General features: G+C 46.0%; 2 protein-coding genes and 1 non-coding gene across 4 annotated transcripts; 2 read left to right on the plus strand and 1 right to left on the minus strand.

Annotated features, from left to right (window-relative positions):
• Nucleotides 1-2347: 2347 nt before the first annotated feature.
• IMP4 (IMP U3 small nucleolar ribonucleoprotein 4) lies at nucleotides 2348-6269 on the minus strand. 2 transcript variants are annotated; one of them, XM_016125386.2, is made up of 9 exons: nucleotides 6114-6269; nucleotides 5889-5997; nucleotides 4271-4354; nucleotides 3440-3549; nucleotides 3229-3361; nucleotides 2988-3142; nucleotides 2804-2898; nucleotides 2630-2703; nucleotides 2348-2520 (listed from the first exon to the last, which is right to left on the minus strand). In XM_016125386.2, exons 1-9 carry the CDS (start codon nucleotides 6114-6116, stop codon nucleotides 2429-2431), a joined length of 855 nt encoding a protein of 284 aa, XP_015980872.1. In that variant the 5' UTR covers nucleotides 6117-6269; the 3' UTR covers nucleotides 2348-2428. The 2 variants fall into 2 exon arrangements, with proteins under 2 accessions (XP_015980872.1, XP_015980862.1); XM_016125376.2 differs by having other exon boundaries at nucleotides 2348-2537; nucleotides 6114-6268.
• A 589-nt stretch (nucleotides 6270-6858) lies between these two features.
• CCDC115 (coiled-coil domain containing 115) lies at nucleotides 6859-10979 on the plus strand. Its single transcript, XM_016125393.2, has 5 exons — nucleotides 6859-7025; nucleotides 7103-7206; nucleotides 7294-7376; nucleotides 8002-8133; nucleotides 9967-10979. Exons 1-5 carry the CDS (start codon nucleotides 6915-6917, stop codon nucleotides 10077-10079), a joined length of 543 nt encoding a protein of 180 aa, XP_015980879.2. The 5' UTR covers nucleotides 6859-6914; the 3' UTR covers nucleotides 10080-10979.
• Nucleotides 10980-12648: 1669 nt separating this feature from the next.
• On the plus strand, nucleotides 12649-12720 carry TRNAE-UUC. The gene has a single exon. It is a non-coding gene; the product is annotated as a tRNA-Glu (tRNA).
• The last annotated feature ends 380 nt before the right edge of the window (nucleotides 12721-13100 follow it).

Genomic DNA, 13100 nt, shown 5'->3' on the forward strand with positions numbered 1-13100 from the left:
AGGAGAAGAGAGAAAGCAAGTTGAAAACCTATCTGAAGAAATAATGATGGAAAACTTCCCTAACCTGGTGAAGGAAATAAACATATAATCCCAGGAAGCTCAGAGTCCCAAAAAAGATGAAATGTCAAGTTATGACAGAGAAAGAATCTTAAAAGGAGCAAGAGAAAAGTGGTTAGTTACCTACAAGGGAGCTTCCATAAGACTGTTAGATGATTTCTCAAAAGAAACTTTGCAGGACAGACGGGCTTGACACAAAATAGTCAAAGTGATTAAAATCCAAGATCTACAGCCAAGATTACTGTAACCAACAAAGCTATCATTCAGAGTCAAAGGACAGATAAAGAGCTTCCCAGATAAGAAAAAGCTAAAAGATTTCATCGCCACCAAGTCAGTACTACAGAAAATGTTGGAGGTACTTCTCTAAGAAAAAAAAATATATATCAAAAATATGAATAAAGAATGGCAACAACTATATAGCTATCAATGAGTATTTCAAATGAAAAAGAAGTACCACAAGGAAGTGAATAATAATAAATGGTTTGCATCTTTTTTATTTTCCATCTGTCCCTGGCTAACAGCTGGCCCCAGCACCAAGCCCTGCTCTTAGTGAAAATTCTATGTTTACGTTATTAAAAAACAAAATGCCAGTGACTAAGAACCTGCTCTATGTCAGGGAAACAGCACTCACCTGGGAGGATCCTCACAGTCTGCAGGGGGCAGCCTTGTCAAGGCTGTGATGTGTACATGAGATACAGGGGAAACATAGTACAAGGGCAGGAGGCCCACACCTACTTTAGATCACCTTCAGTACAGGGACATGCAATTGGATAAATGGTGGCTCCCAAAATATGCCCACAGCCTAATTCCTAGAGCCCATGAGTATGATATTATTTGGGGGAAAAAAGGTCTCTGCATATGTGATTAAGTTCAGAATCTTGAACTGGATTTTATGACAGGCTATAAATCTGATGACAAGTGTCCCTGTAAGAGACATACAGAGGAAACTTAACATACAGTAGAGGAAGGCCATGTGAAGATACAGGTAGAGGCTAGAGTGATGCAGTTGCAAGCCAAGGAGTGCCAAGGATTATTGGCACCCACCAGCAGCTGGAAGAGGCAAGCAATGGACAAGGAGTTAGGGGTGGAGCCAACATCTTGATCTTCTACATCTGGCCTCCGACTGTGAATAAATGTCTGTTGTTTTAAGCCACTCAGTTTGTGACAATTTGTTAACCAACACAGGACATATACTACTCTACTTTTGTATCCTGGAATTTTCATAACCTGCAAAACATTTTAATAGCATATTCTTCATTTGTGAAGTGAGGCTGTGGCATGCTGGAAGAGGCCCTGGAAGACCCTGAAGAAACTAACTGAATTCATATGAGTGAAACCAGATGTCACAGACATCCATGAGGTCCTATTCTCTGCTCTAAATGCCATGACTCAATGGGTTCTCCCTCAAGACCCCTCTCTCATTGGGCTGCTCCTGTTTCTGGAAACCTTATGAGCACTGCCTACCTCAGGTCTTTCTTTGCATGGGTTATCCAGGTGGCCTCTACTGCTTCATGTTATCACACAGAGGCCTCTTCCTTTCCAAACCACTACCTGACTTGTTTCTTCATGGGCTTATCCCCACCTGGTATGATAAATGTCTTTCTTATTGTCATCACCTCTTCATGTCAACTTGTGTATTCTATAGTGTCTTGAAATTTATTCTGTGTAAAACCAGGGCCTTTGGGTACATAACAGGGAAGTGGGCAGAGAGGGAAGAACAAAGCAGATATGTGTGGAGAGGCCAGAGCAAGACCCAGCCTCTTCTAGGAAACCCTGGCCCTCCTGTGTGACCTCGGATAATTCCTACCCTAACAAGAGAGCTGGAAGTGTGCACAATGGGTAGTCCCTAAGGTGTCACTGTGTCCCTAGTGAATGAAAAGAAAGTGTGCCTGTGTGCTAGGCAGGCAAAAGGATCCTGCTGAGTACTGAGTAGATGCTTAGTGCTGTGTGTCAATCCTCTGTGTCAGTCCCCTGAGTCTCACACTTGTTGGGAGCAAACACAACAGACCCTTCTACCTGTGCCCAACCCTCCTCCCAGATGATGAGCTCTTACAGGGCCCAGACTATCAAGTGACAGTACCACCAACTCTCCCTGGGGCAACAACAAATCCTCCTAATGGCTCAGGGGGAAGCCAGCACGCCAGGCCTGCTTTATCCTAGATGCAATGTCAATACCAGGCCTGAAAATGTCCCTGACCTGTCAGGCCACCACCTGAGGAGACCATACCGACATCTTTCTTCACACTCACCCCGACAGCGGGCCTGTCTGGACCACTCAGAAACAAATGGCTCAGTATGGCACGGAAACTTTATTCTCATTTCCCCCACCTCCTGGGTCCAAGTCTGCATCCTAATTGAAGAATAGGCTCACTCAGCACTCAGAAAGACCCTCTTGTGTGCAGTGTTGGTATAAGGGTGCCAGCGCCACTCCACATCTGCTGTGGCCTCCTGTTCCAGCGTACCCTGGCGGATCATGTACACTGGTGGTGGGGAGGGGCGGGGAACATTGTCACCAACAGAGCCGGTATCCCCCCACCACCAGGTATGAGATAAAGCCAAGCCCCAAACTCACACTTCAGCTCAAAGCGAGGCCCGACCTCTGTTAGTTCAACATTGCGGTGGTTGGTCTTCCTGTACACATGGTGCCTGTGACAAGGGGAGGCAGGGCAGGAGTGAGAGGAGGTAGGGAGCAGCTGCAGGCAATAATAAACGGTACAGGGACACAAAGCCCAGCCCATAGACATACCGGAAGGAAATGTAGTCATCCTGGTTGGCGAAGGTGATGACCCGGTGGCTGTCATCTTTGGGCACAGGAAACAGGTAACGAAGTATGTCAGAGACCTGGGACAGAGAGAAGGAGAGTGGAGAATGCCTAGCCTGGCAACCCCTGCTGCCAGCTCTCATCCCGCAGCCTGTGGCCCCAGACTCACCCGCTTGCCCAGGCGGGAGGAGAAGCCATGCGTGATGAGGTGAGGTTTGGCTTCTGACATGGTGCCCAGGTCCGGGATGTCATGCCGCATAACCACATTGCACAGTGTGAAATAAGCAGTGGGTCCGAAGGGCAGGTGGCTGACAATGAACCCCACTGGCAGGGCCAGGCAGGCCATCAGAGACCATGTCTGCTCTCAGATGGCCACCCCAGCACACCTCGCTCCCTTCTACTAGCCTTACCAGGTGTGCCTCGATGCTCGTGGACAACCAGCAGGTCAGTGACCCCATTGGCTTTGCAGGCTCGCACCAGTGCCCCCACCTCATGTCGGCCACGGTTCATGCGCTGGGCACCTGGGAACACTAGCTTCAGCTCCTGCACATGTACACACTCTGGTTAGGACTCAGGCACTGGTACCTGAGTATCTTCCACTCACTCCCCGCTACTGGTTACCTTTGCAAACATTTTGAGGCGGGAACTAGGGTCTCGGGAGGTCGTGATCATGACCTTGGGATCCTCGACCCCTGCCCATCGATATTCATCATCCACGTGGTTGGTCACACCTGTCAGAAACATGAGGGGCAAGAACATGACAGTGTCTTGGGAAGTTAAATACTAACTTGGGGATGACCAAATCCACCCAGAGCGGCACCAGCTGACAATACTTTCAATAATGGAATGCTCCACACTCAACCTCGGCAAGAGGGTGGCTCCCAGTCACATTAGCTACAAGAACAAGTGTGACTGAGAAACTGAATTTTAAAATTTGATTTAATTTCAGTCATTTAAGTTGTATTAATCACATGGGGCTAATGGCTATTGTGTTAGCCTAAGTCCAGCTTCTATTAAGACCAAAGTAACAGACTCTTATCTCTCATAATAAATACTTATAACATTTGTGATTCCTTTCATATTTGTTGAATAATGCAATGAGTGAAACATCTGGGTGTCAATGAAGTGCTGGGAGATAGGGAAATGACAGTGAACAAAATAAACAGTGTCCTGCTCTGGCAGAACTTATATTCCAGTGACAGGGATAATTAACAGATAAAGCAAAGCAGAGAGTTAAGTTGGGTAATATTGTACGTGTTTCTAAATGGAACTGGGAGCACTCAGGGAGAGCTTCTCTGAGTTGTCATTGGTGTAGAGCCAGGAGGACTCCTGGGGGACAGTTCTAGGCCCAGGAGTCGCAGAGCTTTCCTCCAGGTATGTGAGGAAGGACACAGAAGCCAGTGGATTAGAGTGCGGGAAGAGGAGTTGGCCCCCAGTGTCAGGGAAAGTCACCTTCACCGCCGGCATCATCAAACTCCAGGGACCCCTGTAAGGCCAGTGCCTCCCTGCGTAACTCAGTGGGAATCAGGCGGTTCTCTGCAAGGGGAAAACAGGGGAAGACAGAGACACATGCATGGAACACTCAGTTAATAAAACACTACCTTACAACCCTGCACAAACTTGAGGGAAAAAATATCTTTCTTCTTTCTCAGCAGAGAGATGATACATGATTATTGGGGATGGGGGTGGGGATACAAAACTATTTTTGCTTACATGCTAACCAGTTAACAAAGACTATAGGATACTTCATTTTCTATGGTTCCTGAGTTTCATGGCTTCAAGGCTTTCTAAAATATTTAATCAGACGTATGTACTGCTTTTATAGTTAGAAAAAATTAAGAAATCAAAATTTTAAAGAACACAGACTACTCTTTCTATATGAAGGTGGACAAGAGATCCTGAAACCCACTGAGAACAAAACTGCTAATCATGATTCTCTGAATCAGAAGTTTCCTCTGTGAACTAAAGTTCCACCCCGCAGAGGGGCTGGGTTTGGGCATGTCCACTTTGGAGTATAGAATTGAATATAAACAAGCCCCCTGACCCAGCACTTCTCTCCAGTGTGCCGTGGAGGAACTCTTGCCCATGGAAAATATTCACCCGAAGGAAACCCCCACTACACTCAACAGACTTTGGAAACAATGCTAAACAAAAACATAAAGCTGCAAAAGAATACATATAACCTAATGCTATCTTTAAACTAACTAAAAATCAACCAATATGATCTAGGGGTACAAACAAGTATAATACACACACACACAGAACACATTTTATTCTTAGATAATATTTAATATTGTGGTTATCTAAGTTGTGGGAAATATTCCTGAATTTCAATATATTAATCATTTTCATTTGTTAAGGTGGATAGATGGGTCACAAGACTTTAACATTATGATTAATGTAAACATTAACATGTATACATAATCACACACTTTATGTATTCATAGCCTAGGTACATCGAAATGAATTTAAAATACTGAGTTGATGTACCATCAGATATCAAACAAAGATTCACCAACACGAGAACTAACACAATAGGGAAAAATAAATATGGCATTTCAATCAGACATGTGTGACACACTCTTCATTAGTATGGCAAATGGAAAGCGGGGAAAACATTGGAAAGTTGGATTCCTAATTTACAACGCAAATACAATTAAGTTCTACATGGTTCAACAGTTTAAGATATGCTTGTTACCTTGCATTGAAGCAGGTAGTAAAATGAAAAACCACGGGGTGGGGGATCTATAGGACCATGGTAAAATTTTAAATTTAAGGATAGGCACACTGTAAACAAAATTAATTGGCAAGCTGTAAAATCTAGATACTGCAGCAAAAAGACAAGTAATGCATACCACAGTGTGGAGGGACATTGGCAAGCCAACAGGAGGCCCAACAGGTAAGGAAAATGGTCAATACTTGAAAATTTATTCCCTGCCACACTACCACAAAGGAATGCTAATTAAACGCGCTTTATACCATTTGGTCTTTCTTTCCATGGGATTTTAAAATGCAAACCCACAGTCTTCCTAAAGACTGGCCTGAAGCCGCAAGGGGGCGGGGGCTGTACCTTCGAGCGCGCGCCGCACCTTCTCCTTCCTTTCCTGGGCGGAGCGTTGCGCCTCCTCACGGGCCTTGCGGTACAGGTACTCCCGGCGAAGGCGGGCCTCACGGCGCAGCTGGGGAACAGAGAGTCCGGTCATTTCGGCACGCACACCGGGACCCCTGGGGACCACCCGCCCCGAGCCCAGAGGCCACATCCCCAGCGCTGCACAAATTCCGCAAACATCCCCACCATTCTGAGCACCACTTCCACGTGGGTCTAGGAGAATCTGTGGGCACCTCCTGCGCAACGTAGGTTTCGCTTCCGCCCTCAACCAAGAACGCAGTTAGAGGCTTCACCAAACACTGCTGCTGTCAAGAGTGCCCAATGTTAAGATGGCAAACAGTGGCTAGGAGTCTCGAGGCGATTGGCCAATGCGAAAGCGCATGCTCACTGGAGCAACCAATAGGCGGAGGGAACTAGCAAGATGTTGTCACGTGACTTAGGGCGGCCGTTAATGATGTAGGCCTTTAGTTTCACCTATCGCCGCTATGCAGGGTGCCCAATTTTAAGATGATAAACTCCTAAAAGAGCGATTGGTGGCTCGAAATAGTGCAACAACTGTAAAGGAAGCACAACAGTTGACCGTAAGGTCGGCTATCAGCTCCTTCTGTAATTAAATCTAAAGCCTCGTCTCCTTTAAAGTGGTTGCTACGCCTCCTTACATCGCCATAGCGATAGCCCTACTTTTAAAATGCAGCCGCTTCCAGAAGCGACTCGGAACCACCTACACCTCTCTCCGAGTGTCCGGTTGATTGATCCGCTTCGTCTGCTAAACGGAGAAAGCGGCTAATCAGTTCCGAAACGCTGCTGTTTTGAGAACACTTGCATTTAAAAGCTGTGACCCAACGGCTTCCACAAGGTGGGAGTCTGGGCCCTTGGCTGGGAGGGCCAAGCGGATCTCGCGCGTCTATTGGCTATAATACCGGCACAGTGGGCGGTGCTTGGTAGACCTGGAAGGAGGCAGGCTGCAGATTCGAGTGTGGTGGGCCCATGGCGGTACCGGATCTACGCGCTGAGCTGGAGTCCCTGCTCCTGCAGCTGCTCCGTGACCTGGAGGAGCTGGAGGCGAAGCGGACTGCGCTGAACGCCCGGGTGGAGGAGGTGGAAGCCTAGGCCAACGGGCGGGTGGGCAGGCACGCCGATGTAAACCGGGTTTCACCCCTCTTCTCTCGCCGCAGGGGTGGTTCTCGCTTTCCAAAGCTCGCTACTCCATGGGTGCCAAGTCAGTAGGGCCCCTACAGTATTCCTCCCGCATGAAGCCCCAGGTCTGCGTCTGCACCAGGTGAGGAGCCTTGCATGCTGGAACGGATGGGCGGGCAGTGCCCAGGCCGGGGCTCTCAAAGGTCCATTCTCTCTTCTCATTCTTTAGCGAGGCGCAAAACGGACTTCAGAAATTTTGGGTGGTGAGAGCCAGCGCCCAGACTCCAGAGGAGGTGGGGCCCCGCGAGGCAGGTGAGCCTCCTCCAACTCCCCTCCTTTCCGTTAGGGGCCCCCTCCCGAAGTCAAAGACAAAATACACAGGACAATTGAGATTTTATGCAGGTTGTTGGGATAGAGAGCTCCAGATCTGAAGATCAGAATGTCTCAGAGAGCAGTTTTGCCTTAGATTTTATAGGGAAAAATAGACAAGTTGTAGGTGAAGTTCTTTACATTTGAGGTTGTTTTGGAATCAGGGGAAGTCTCAGTTGAACAGAAAGTGTTCATTTTTATGTCTAGCAAATTTTAGGAGGACAAATTTAATCTCAGCTAATCATTCATGATAAAGAATGGGGAGTTGGAGAGTCTGGCCTTTCAGCATGGTCGAGGCAAAATGGAAAATATCAGTGGCTTTGTCACAGGTAAACAAGGGAGTCATCCGCTGGTTTTATGAGAGTCATGAGAAATTGTGGACAGAGACCTTCATCTGAATCACAAGTGGTTCTTTGTGGTTTGCGGTTTTATGGAATATAAAAGGTTGGGGGGATTTCCCAACCATCAGTATGTTCTGAAATCATGAGCTCAGATTAAGTTCAGCATTGTCACTTGGAAGACAAGGGCCAGGTTATAAGACCCTAATTTTCAGCCTTTCTTTTTCCAGCTCTGCGCAGGCGCAAGGGCCTCACCAGGACTCCAGAGCCAGATCCCTCCCCAGCCCTTCAGGACCCTCTGAACTGGTTTGGAATCCTGGTGCCTCACAGTCTACGGCAGGCCCAAGCCAGCTTCCGGGAGGGTGAGTGGACTCTGCTAGTTGGCCATGTGGCACTGAGCCAGACTCGAACCTTCCATCTACAGGGAGTGCTTGAACACTAATGCCAGGTCTGGGGTTAATCTTCAAAGGCCTTTGCAGCTTTTCTCCATGGCAGACTTTTGTTGCTTACCTGCTGTTTTTTTTTAAAGTGTTTATTGGGTGTTGGCAGTGTTCCAGGCTCATGATAGGTACTAGGGATACAGCAGGAACTAAAGGGACAAACACCTCTCAGAATGTTATACTCTTGAGGGGAGAAAGACAATCTGCAAATAAATAAGTAATCAGAATTGTTATGAAAAATTAAGATAGGGTATGATGAATGGAGTGGGACAGGAGTGGGCTGAGGGAGCTATTTTATGAAGGGTGGCCTGGAAAGGCCTCTTTGAAGAAATGAAGGAGAGAGCTTTGTGGGTAATCTGGGGGAATAGTGTTTTAGGCAGAGAGACCAGCCAGGTGAAAGCCATGAGGCAACACTGACTACATCTGGCATGGCAGAGAAAAGGCCAGTGGGCTAGAGTGGAGTTGGTACAGCAAGTGCAAGGAGCTGAGGTCAGGGGGGGCCAGGCTCAGATTATTTGAGGGCTCTGTAGGCCCTGATGAGGACTTTGAGAGTGACGGAGTGGATTCCCAGGGTGACAGGAGTTTTGTGGATGCTAGTGGGAAAAGACAAGAACAGATGGATGAAGCAGTACCAGGGAACAGCTAGGCTTGAGATGCAGGTGGAGGATGTAGAGGAGGCGGAGGAGGGGGTAAGTGGTAGGAACCTGCATGTTTTGAGAATAGAAACCCCGAGGGTTTGCTGACAGATTAGGTCGGGAATAAAGGAAGGAGAGAAGTGAAGGTTGAACCCAGTGTCCAGCTAGAATGCCTGGGAAATGAAACTGTCCTCACCTGGTGTGGGAGAGCTGCCAGAGCAGTGGGTGAGGGGACATCAGGAGTTGGGTGTGGGTATTTTCCTAGTGCTGTGTGGGAGAGATTCTGAGTGAGCAGCTGGGCACATGCACCTGGAGTCTGGGAGAGGCTTGAGCTAAAGAGAGCAATTCAGGAGCCCACTGTGTAACACTGATGTTTAAATTCCCAAGTTGCTGACACCGATGCAGCATTAAAGCTAACATGGAGTAAGATCAACAGAGAGCCTGGGAGTAGGAACAGGAAGTGAGGGAGCAGAAGGGAAGAAATCATTAGAGCAGACTGAGAAGCAGCAGTGAGTTAGATGGAACACCCGGAGAGTGAGGTGTCCCAGAAGCAAAGAGGAGAAAGTGTTTCCTGGACAGTGGTGATCAGATGTGTAGCCAGCTCTGTTCCTGGGCAGGTAGGCTAAAGACAGGACTGGCCAATGGACTGGGCAGTATGGAGGACCCAGAGGACTTGACAGCAGCCATTCCAGCAGAGACAGCAGGCAAAAGCCACCTTGAAGTAGATCCAGGTAGACCACTGTTGGGGTAGAGAAAACAGGTGGAAAGAGTGAAGGTGAGAGCAGTGATGGGCTGTGATGATGGAGGAAAGAAGCAAGAAAATAAGGGCATGAGATGTTATGATCTGCATTTTTAGTTCTTGGTGGGTGATAGGAGGGGGTCAAGGAAGTCTTCGGAGAAGGTGACTTTTTAGCGAAGACCTGAAAGAGGTGTCGGTGTGGGTCCAGTGAGCTTCTGAAGCAGCCAATGCAAGGCTGTACCTGAAGTGTTTTAGGAATAGTGCAGAGGCACTATTCCAGAGAGGTCTGGAGCTTTTCCAATCCCTGGGGATGTCTAGAGTACTCTGAGTCATATGTTAAACCACAGATACCATCGTAACAAATCTCTCACCTTCCTTTAGGCCTGCAGCTCGCAGCAGACATGGCCAGCCTTCAGATCCGCATCAACTGGGGTCAAAGCCAGCTCCGGGGGCTCCAGGAGAAACTCAAGCAGCTTGAGCTTGGGGCCACCTAACCAGTGGCCACAGAGACAGGCCATGAGCACAACTGTTCTTCTTTGTGGCTGCCTTATCTCAAGCCTTCTTCCTTCACAAATGGCCCCCCACACCCCCCAGCCCCACCCCACACACCTTAAAATTTCTCTGGTCTGTATGTTTCTAACCTTGTTAGGTGTGAAAGTTTGAAGAGGCAAACAGTAATGTTGAAAATCACTACTGTGAAACCACTTCTAGTCCTATATTCTCCTAGGACACATTCATGTGGGATAGGTACAAAGCTGTTAGGTTAGTTCATACTATTGAACAACTTGAACAACCAGCATAAGTCATTAAGGGTGAAATACCGCACAGCTTGTGTTGGGAAGGACAAAAAGTAAGTGCTTGAGCTTCACTAGATCATCAAAACTGATTTTGATGGAGGGAAAAAAAACATACATGGCTTACAGATCAGGAGAGGATTCCACATCAATAAAAGACACAAACACCTGTGTAGATGGGCAGCCCTTACCAGAAAGTAAAAAGGATAGGTAGATTTTCAAATGAACAGTAAGAGACCTTTCAGGTTTTTAAAAATCTGCCTTTATCTTCCCAGGAGTGAGGCTGAATCTCTTATAATTTGTTGAAGGGCCACTTGTATTTCCTGCTCTAGAAATTCTGTATCCTTGCTTCATTTTCCTACTGGGTTGTTGATATTTTTAGCAGTTTCTAAGAGCTAATTTTTATGCTTGGGGAATATTGAGCCTTTGTTCATAATATGAGTGTTGTAAATTTTTTTCCCCAGTTTGTCTTTTAACTTTGCTTATGGTATTTTTTTAAAAACCTGTTATTATAAAATAAAACATGTTACATTACAAAACAATACAGATCAATTGAATAGCATAATGAATAAAGTGAAAGCCATAGTAACCATCACCCAACTCTTCTGTTTTTATAGTCAGTTTTCTTCATAAAGTTGACTTTATCAACTATTTAATGATTTCTGGATTGGGGGTTGTAATTGATGCCATCATAAGGGAATTCTCCAATTTTTCTCAAGGACTTGTTTCATTTGATGTGTGGGTGAGTCTGACATCCAACTTTTCCTTTTCTACCATAGTCCACACGTTTTGTTGATTAATCTACCATTTCCACTGATTTGAGATGCCACCTTTTTCTTTCATTTAATCCCAGTGTATACCCATACCATATTCTATTTCATTGAATTTACACAGCTACCACACTTAATTCTTGAGCCTTAACATATTCTGTAATCACAGTAGGACAGATTTGATGTTGGATTGGGGGGAATCATTTTTGCTTTTTGGCCATGTTGAGCTCAAGTTGTCAGTGAAAAGCCTCAAGGAAGCATTCAAATAGAAAACCCAAACAAAAAAAGACATCCCTCGCCATCCACGAAGGTTGAATTTCAGAGCAAAATCCTCCTGTTGCTGGTAGGACTGCAAATTGGTACAACCACTATGGAAAACAGTATGGAGGTTCTTCAAAAAACTAAGAATTGATCTAGCAACCTTCTACTGGATATTTACCCCCAAAGACTTGAAAACTCATATCCAAAAAGATATTTGCACACTGATGTTCATAGCAACCTTATTGTCGGTGACCAGGACATAGAAGCATGGAAGTGTCCAACGATCGATAATTGGCTAAATAAGCAGTGGTACATATATATGATAGAATATTAGCCATAAAAAGATGAAATACTGCCATTTGTGAGAACATGGATGGATGGACACCGAGATAATCATGCTAAGCAAACTAAGCCAGACAGAAAAAGTTGAAAACCACATGACAGCACTTATATGTGGGATATAAACCTAAAAGCAACAAACATGACAGAAAGTCATGGACATGGACAATAGACTAGTGGTTACCAGAGGGTAGGTTACCAGAGGTTGAATATGTGGTGACAAATCTAACTATGGGCAGTGAACATAAAATGCAATATACAATATGTTATAGACACACACACACACACACATGTATGTATGTATATATGTGTATATATATGACATTGTTCATACTGGATTTTGTTAACCAATGTCACCATAATAAAAAATAAATAAATAAATAATAAAAAGCATGGTACGGGGCGGGGGGGGGGGGTTGGGGTGGAATCCTGCTGTTGACAAAGAGTTAACCAGTGAGATTTAGAAGGCAAATAAGTAAAAGATAACACGTTCCACTTTTATTTTTTACAGAAAAGAACTCACGAGGAACTCCGGTGCTGGGTGGGGGTCCTTTATTTTGATTTTAGATGTCTGTCGATGTCGAAGGTCAAGCAATATTCTCCATTTATCGTTTTAAGTTTCAGGTGTGGCAGTGCTTCCAAAGGGTGCGCAAATACCTGTAGTGGTGGCAACCAACGCTGAGCCAGCGCAGGGGCACCAGTTCTAGGACAGTGCAGGCCAACCAGGAGAGGTCTGCATATTCAAACCCAGGCCCAGTCAGGAGAAAAGGGTTTATGAAACTGTGGCTCGCACAGCCACAAGCAGGCCGAATTTCCAGGAAGGGGAAGCAAATTGTGGTGTTAGGCGTAGGTGCTGAGTTAACTAATGTAGTATATTGAGAAAGGGTTCCCCTAGTGGTTCCCATATGGTCTAGCGGTTAGGATTCCTGGTTTTCACCCAGGCGGCCCGGGTTCGACTCCCGGTATGGGAATGAAGTGTGTGTTCTTATTAATTTTGGTCACTGAAACACCTCAAGTCTTGCTCTTTGAATCTGGAGAAATCGAAGCCCAGAAAACTCTGGGCCCCAATGTTGTTGTGTGTTTTGATTAAAGTGCCTATTTGCATTACATCATTAGGTTTTCTCTATCAGTAACTCAATTATATTAGATACTATATACATTATAGAGGTAAACAATGTTATAAATATTTAAATATTAGGAATATTTAAAATATTCAAAGTTTATTGTCAAACTCCCCGCAGAGGCGCTCCCTGTTAGGCCCCTCCCACACACCTCTGGGTAGTCCTTTCTGGAAGGCAGTGGGCTGTGGCTGGGAGAGGAAGAGCTGTGCCAGGGCAGGTGCAGTCTTTCC

This window comes from Rousettus aegyptiacus, unplaced genomic scaffold (genome assembly GCF_014176215.1).
Source record: "Rousettus aegyptiacus isolate mRouAeg1 unplaced genomic scaffold, mRouAeg1.p scaffold_m13_p_2, whole genome shotgun sequence".
Classification (NCBI taxonomy): domain Eukaryota; kingdom Metazoa; phylum Chordata; class Mammalia; order Chiroptera; family Pteropodidae; genus Rousettus; species Rousettus aegyptiacus.